At 55.8% G+C, this 7,316-nt stretch overlaps 1 protein-coding gene across 2 annotated transcripts in view; it reads left to right on the top strand.

The window, feature by feature from the left end:
* Nucleotides 1–14: 14 nt before the first annotated feature.
* Nucleotides 15–7,316, top strand: part of LOC127578273 (NADH-cytochrome b5 reductase 3-like) — a 644,669-nt gene continuing 637,367 nt past the window's right edge. For both annotated transcript variants that reach the window (XR_007957506.1, XM_052030079.1), the window contains exons 1-2: nucleotides 15–84; nucleotides 5,782–5,910. Coding sequence is in view for 1 of the 2 variants with exons in the window: in XM_052030079.1 (XP_051886039.1) it covers nucleotides 64–84; nucleotides 5,782–5,910 (150 nt within the window). In the remaining variant the exon portion in view is untranslated. The remainder of the gene's footprint in view (nucleotides 85–5,781; nucleotides 5,911–7,316) is intronic.

Genomic DNA, 7,316 nt, shown 5'->3' with positions numbered 1-7,316 from the left:
TTAAGGGCAGTGGGCGGGACGAGGGCGCGGTTACTTTGTGTCGGAGCGAGAGGAGCGGCCGGGATGTTGGGCCGAGTGGCGGCGGTGAGAGGGGGGGTGGGGGAGAGGGGGAGAGGGCGGGAGAGGGCGGGGGGTGAGGGGGGAGGGGGGGAGAGGGCGGGGGGGTGGGGGGTGAGGGGGGGAGGGGGGGAGAGGGTGGGGGGGGCGGGGGAGGGGGGAGAGGGCGGGGGGGCGGGGGAGGGTGAGGGGGCGGGGGGGTGGGGGGTGAGGGGGGGAGAGGGCGGGGGGGTGGGGGGTGAGGGGGGGAGAGGGCGGGGGGGTGGGGGGTGAGGGGGGGAGAGGGCGGGGGGGGTGGGGGGCGAGGGGGGGAGAGGGCGGGGGGGGCGAGGGGGGGAGAGGGCGGGGGGGGCGAGGGGGGGAGAGGGCGGGGGGGGAGGGGGCGGGGGGGGCGAGGGGGGGAGGGGGGGAGGGGTGAGGGGGGGAGGGGGAGGGGGGGGCGGGGGGGTGAGGGGGGGAGAGGGCGGGGGGGTGGGGGGTGAGGGGGGGTGGGGTGAGGGGGGAGAGGGCGGGGGGTGGGGTGAGGGGGGGAGAGGGTGGGGGGGTGAGGGGTGAGGGGGGGTGAGGGGTGAGGGGGGGAGAGGGCGGGGGGGGCGAGGGGGGGAGGGGGCGGGGGGCGAGGGGGCGGGGGGGCGAGGGGGGGAGGGGGAGGGGGAGGGGGGGGCGGGGGGGTGAGGGGGGGAGAGGGCGGGGGGGTGGGGGGTGAGGGGGGGTGAGGGCGGGGGGGTGGGGGGTGAGGGCGGGAGAGGGTGGGGGGGTGGGGTGAGGGGGGAGAGGGCGGGGGGTGGGGTGAGGGGGGGAGAGGGTGGGGGGGTGAGGGGGGGTGAGGGGTGAGGGGGGGAGAGGGCGGGGGGGTGAGGGGGAGAGGGCGGGGGGGTGGGGGGTGAGGGGGGAGAGGGCGGGGGGGGAGAGGGTGAGGGGTGAGGGATGGGGAGGGAGAGAGGGATGGTGGGAGGAGGGGGGATGGAAGGGGGGATAGGGGAGTGGGGGTAGTGAGGGTGGATAGGGTTGGGGAGGGATGGGAGAGGAGGGGTACGGTGAGTGGGGGAAGAAGGAAGAGGGGAGAGTGAGGGGATGGGCAAGGGGGGAGGCGGAGTGGGGAGGTATGGAGTGAGGGGGGAGAGGGGAAGACGGTGGAGGGTAAGGAGGGAGGAGTGGGGGTGCTGGGGAGGAGGGAGGGAGTGAGGGTAGGGGGGAGAAGGGAGAGGTGGAGGAAGGGGTGATAGAGAGAGGGAGGCGGGAGGTGGTGTGGGTGGGGGAGGGAGGCAGGATGTAGAGAAGGAGGGGAGGGGAGGGGTAAGATAGTAGTGGGGTGGAGGTGGACGAATGGAATGATGAGGGCAGGGCAGAAGCGAGGGAGAGGTGCAGAGGAGGAGGAGGTGATGTGGGAGGAGGTGCTCCCTGCACTGCTGCCTGTGATCTGGAGTGTGGATGGGGCAGTACTCAGGCCCTCTGGTCATCCTGGTGTCCGGCTGCAGTGGTGACAGCATCATGTAGCTCGTGAACGGGCCCCTCAATCCCACTTCTCCCTGCTGACCAAGGTGCCCACCTACGCTAATCCCCTCCCTGCACTTGGCCCATTTCCCTCTATTCCTTTCCTGTCCAAATGCTTTTGAAGTGCTGTGATTGTAGGTCCCCTGTAAATCACTCACCCGAAACCTCTGCCCTGTAGTTTTAGATTCCCCTCACCTGGGAACAAAATTACTGTCAGTATCTGCCCTGTTCATACCCCCCCAGAAACCTCTAAGCTCACCCCTCAGCCTCCTGCACTCTGGTGAGAACAATCCCAGCCGATCCAACCTCCCCTTGTAACCACAGCCCTGCATTCCAGGCCGCGTGCTGGCGAATCTCTTCTGTACCCACAGCGTTCCTGTAGTCTGGTGACCAGAAATGCAACAACATTTCGTGACCTAACCAATGCCTTGTACAGCCCCTGTACATAATGTCCCAGTGCCTTGGTCTATGAAAGCGAGCAAGATCACCGCCACTTTCGCTACCCAATCCAGCTGTGCAGCCATTTTCTAGGAGCTCTGAGCTTGTGATCTATGATCTGTCATGACCGATTGCCCTGAGCCTGGAGGAGCTTGTTAATGAAGCAATGAGACTGGCGGTGAGAGATTACCAGCCCATTACCCTGTTGAAGGATGTCCCAAGTTGCTTATGAACCCACACAGCTCTTTTAAAAGTGTAGTTGCTGTTTTCTGGAAAATGTAGGAACCAGTTTGCAGGCAACGTGGTGCCCAACAACAGGCGGATGTAATGGTCAGATATCTGGAGGTAAATCACACTGAGCGAGAAATATTGGCCTCGGGTACTGGGGCTTTCTGGCCAGAGTGTCTTGGGACCTTCTGCATCGATCGGAATGCATGAGAAGGCTGATGATGGGTCACACACAGCACGGAAACAGGCCCGTCGGCCCATCGTGTCCACACTGACCAGTGGGCACCAATCTGTATTAATCCCATCTCTCAGCACTTGGCCCACAGCCTTTTGTGCTCAGTGAGTCTACCTCCACTCTCACTGGCAGTGCATCCTTCCGCACTGTTCCTCTGTTGAAGAATGGCGGTAGAGACAAACCAGAAAATTATAGCTGGTGAGCCTTGCATCAGATGTTGGGAAATTATTGGAGAAGATTCCCAGGGATAGGATCTACTCGCATCTGGAAAAGCATGGACTTACTGGGGATAGTCAGCATGGCTTTGTGCTGGGGAGGTCATGTCTTACAGACTTGATTGAGTTTTTTGAGGAGGTGACAGATGATTGATGAGGGTAGGGCTGTGGATGGTGTCTACGTGGACTTTTGTAAAGGAATTGACAAGGTCCCTCGTGGTAGGCAGGTCCGGAAGATTAAGTCACATGGGATCCACAGTGACTCAGCAGAATGGATTCAAAATTGGCTTGGCCATAGAAGACAGAGGGTAGTGGTGGAGGGGTATTTCTCTGACTGGAGGTCTGTGACCAGTGGTGTTCTGCAGGGATCGGTGCTGGGACCTCTGTGTAGAAACAATTCCGATGAAAACATATGTGAGCTGATTAGCAAGTTTGTAGATGACACAGAAATTGGTGGGGTTGTGGACAGTGAGGAAGGTCGTCAAAGGATTCAGCAGGATGTAGATCGGTTGGAAATGTGGGTGGAGAAATGGCAGATGGAGTTTAATCCAAACAAGTGTGAAGTGTTGCACTTTGGGAGGTCAAATGTGAGAGGAAAGTGTACAGTAAATGGCAGGACTCTGAGGAGCACTGGTGTCTTGGGGCACAAGTCCACAGCTCCCTGAAAGTGGCAACACAAGCAGATGTAGTGAAGAAGGTGTATGGCATGCATGTCTTCGTCGGTTGGGGTGATGGGTATAAAAGTGGGAAGTCATGATGCAGCTGTATAAAACTTCGGTCAGGCCACATTTGGAGCACTGTGTGCAGTTCTGGTCGCCCCATTACAGGAAGGATGTGGAGGCTTTGGAGAGAGTGCAGAAGAGGTTCACCAGGATGCTGCCTGGATTAGCTATGGTGGATATACTGGGATTGTTTTCTCTGGAGTGTCAGAGGCTGAGGGGGAGACCTGATCGAAGTTTATAAAATTGTGAGAGGCATAGATCTGGTAGACAGTCTTTTTCCCAGGGTAGAAGTGTCAAATACTAGAGAACATAGCTTTAAGGTGAGAGGGGTAAGTTTAAAGGAGATTTACTACACACAGTGGTGGGTGCTTGGAACAGGCTGCCAGGGGAGGTGGTGGAAGCAGATACGATAGTGACATTTGAAAGGTATTTGGATAGAGACGTGAATATGCAGGGAATGGAGGGGCATGGATGATGTACAGGCAGACATGCAGTCTGGAACAGAAAACAGTACAGCACAATGTCTGTGCTGAACATGGTACCTAATTAAACTAAATCCCTTCTGCCTGCACATGATCCACATCCCCCATTCCCTGCATATTCGTGTGTCTGTCTAACAGCCTCTTGAACATCACTGTCGTACCTGCCTCCACCACCTCCCCTGGAGGCCCGTTCCAAGGACCCACCACTCTCTGTTTATTTAAAAAAAATCTTGCTGCACACGTTTCCTTAAACTTTCCCCCTCTCACCGCAAGTGCGTGTCCTTCAGTATTTGAATTGGCATCATGGTCAGCACCAACCAGGTGGGCCGAATGGCCTGTTCCATGTACTGTCTGACGTGGAGAACTTCAAGGGTTTTTGTTCAGCTCTTCAGCATCTTCAGACTTTTTGATCTTTCCCTTGGTTTTGGGCCCATTCCCTGGTATGGCTCCCTCACTGTCAGGGTGGATGGTGTGGGGGGCCCGTCCCCTGGTACAGCTCCCTCACCGTCGGGGTGGACAGTGTGGGTGTGGCAGCCTGTGGTGAGGCTGTTTTTCCCTAACTCTGGGTGGGGGGGGTGGGGTGGTGGTCAATGTCCATGGGTCTGTTTAATTCAGAATCTTTCTCATCACTCAGTGAACTCAGATCTGAATCACTTCCTGAAAACTGTTATGTGATTGGCTTGGGTGATCAGAATCTTTGTGTAAACTGTGGTGTTCTCAGTGTATTCAATCAGGAAGTTAGTGGTGATTCTGTAGAGGAATCACAGACTTTTCATTTGGACACTTCCATGGTGTCTGCTGTACTGAGGGCCCTTTGAGGTCACTGTAGAAGCATCAGTAGGTCCTGGCTGATCTCATCCTGGTCTCAGCTCCCCTTTCCTGACTGTTCCCCATGACCCTCAATTCCTATAGGTCAACAATCTGCCTTGGCTTCGAATGGCTCTGCCTCTGCAGCTTTACCTCCTCCTCTCCACCCTGGGTCTGGATTCCCCCACGATGGAAATGTCACCGTGGTCTCGAGTAGGGGCCCCAGGATGTGGAGGGTGTGGTCGGATGTCGGATGGGACCATGTGGGCAGGTCTGGAAGATGTAAAGTGCACAGCAAGGACTTTATGTTGAACCGTTATAATTCACTTCTCGGGCCTTGGCTGCAATCGTGTCTGATTCCAGGCTGGGTGTCAGAGCTCTGGAGAGGGTGCAGTGGAAGGTGGGTTGGTGGTGGGAGCTGAGGGTCTTCAGTCAGGTGGGGAGACCACTCCCATGGCAGAGCAGATGGTGTGGGGAATGGGCTCTGGTGAGTGGGTTGAAGTTAATGCTTAAGGTCATGGTCATACAGCAGGGCAACAGCCCCTTCACCCAACTCATCCATGCTGTCCAAGATCCGAGTTAAACTAGTCCCATTTGCCCAGGTTTGGCCCAGGTCCCTCTAAGCCTTTCCTGTCCATGGACCTGTCCAAGTACCTTTTAAATGTTGTTAATGTACCTGCCTCAATCACTTCCTCTGGCAGCTCATTCCACATACAGACCACCCTCTGGTGAAAAGTTGCCCCTCAGGTTCCTATTAAATCTCTCTCCCTTTCACCTGAAACCTGTGCCCCCTAGTTCTCGATTTCCCAACCCTGGGGACAAAGATTGAGTGCATTCGCGCTATCAATGCCCCTCAGGATTTCATACACCTCTATAAGATCATCCCTCAGTTTCCTCTGCTCCAGTGAATGAAGTCCCAGCCAGCTTTTGTTTGCCCTGAGGTTGGTCACGCCCTGAATGTGCTGTGGGGTTGGATTCCACAAACCTTCCTAAGGCAGTTGTAGTTGAGGTGGCATTCACGGGGTAATGGCTGGGCTGTGGGACCATGTTGGAGCATCCTCTTGGTGTGCTGCGATCTTTGATTCTCTCCTCCTGTTCTGTAGGCGCTCTTCTCCTTTCTGAGATCACTGATCGATGTCTTCCTGAAGCTATTTGGTCTCAAGAAAACAGGTCCACCGATCACACTCGAAGACCCAAACACCAAGTATGCACTGAGGCTGATCGATAAGGAGGTGAGTGGAGTCTGGACCCTGCTGGTGGAGTTACTGGACGGGTGGCTGGGCTGATGATCCCGACACAAGGTTTCAAATCTCCACAGTAGCTGTGGGGTCCCAGTTGAACTGCTTAAATAAATTTGCAATAAAATTAATAATAAAGTTTGGAGTGAAACTATCAAACAGCTGGCATAAACCCATCTGTTGGACTGATGTCCTCCAGAGAAGGACATCCCTTCTGTGACCCCTGATCAGGCAGTGGCTGGTCTGTAAAATTCTCACCTTTATTTACCAGATTCTGCCCCATTTCTAATCTCTGCAGCCCGACAACCCCCTGAGACCTGTGCTGTTTCAATCCTGGAGTCTTGCACGCAACTGTCAGAGGTCAGATCAATTTAAATGTGGGGAATCAGCAGGAAGGAATGTGGATTTGGACTGGTCTGTAACAGCCGTGCATGTTGTACCCCTCCCAGATCAACCATCGTGGCTCAGAAATACTGTGTCTTCTGCCAGGCACCAGAGAGCAGGATTGTGGTGTCTGGAGGCCATTCAAGGGCAGTTCATGGTGGTCTATAAATACCACCCCCTGAACAAATCTAATAAAACACATTAGAGAATCACTTCTGGAATTGAAGCCATTAACTTCTAATCTGGAAAATGTTTAGTGATTAAGAATTAACATTGAAATGTCTGTTTTCACCTTGAACATGAGCCTGATCTTTGGAAGCATCCAAGGAAAAGGGTGAGGGAGGAGGCATCTGCCTGGGGTTGGAGCAGGGGTGAGTGTAGTGAGGAAGGATAAGGAAAGGGAACCCTTCCCCAGGGGTTGGAAGCAGCAGTCCTGAGGTTCAGCAGTATTTACCTTTGTTGACAGAGGGAGGTAGGAAGTGCAGGCTTTCACTGCTTGGACTTTGCCAGGCATCGAGGGCAGCTTGTCCACTTGGGGTCTGGGTTCTGAGGTGACAGAAGGGGTGGGGGTGACCGAGGGAACAGGGTAGGGGGGTGGTGGTCTGGGAGGAGGTGCGCTCCTTCTGCCTTTAACTGTGTGCTCCTGGTGCATGGACTTGAATCTCAGGACCTCCTTGGCAGGTCCTCCATCTTAAGTGACTGTGGGCCAGGGATTCCCCAGAGCCAGTGAGGATGCTGACGTCCTTGAATCATTTCCCGTCTGCCTGGTCACCTCTTCCTGTGCTGGGATTGGGACTGAGTTGTCTGCTCCAGGACCTGGTGTTGGGCTAGGTTGAGAAGGGCTCCTGGACTCGTGGACCTTTGTTGTCTGTGGCAGGTTGGATCTCCTCGTAGTCTTGTGCACGCATTAGTGTCAGTGACGACTTGGATCTTAGGCTCTGTCACGTGCTGCCAGCTCAGCACCAGCTCTCAACGGAGACACGGCTTCAAAACCTCATGCCGACACTCCTAGTGTG

The sequence above is a fragment of the Pristis pectinata genome, chromosome 15 (genome assembly GCF_009764475.1).
Source record: "Pristis pectinata isolate sPriPec2 chromosome 15, sPriPec2.1.pri, whole genome shotgun sequence".
Classification (NCBI taxonomy): domain Eukaryota; kingdom Metazoa; phylum Chordata; class Chondrichthyes; order Rhinopristiformes; family Pristidae; genus Pristis; species Pristis pectinata.
Note: the sequence above shows the minus strand (reverse complement) of the source record. Positions and strands in the feature narration are given on the sequence as shown.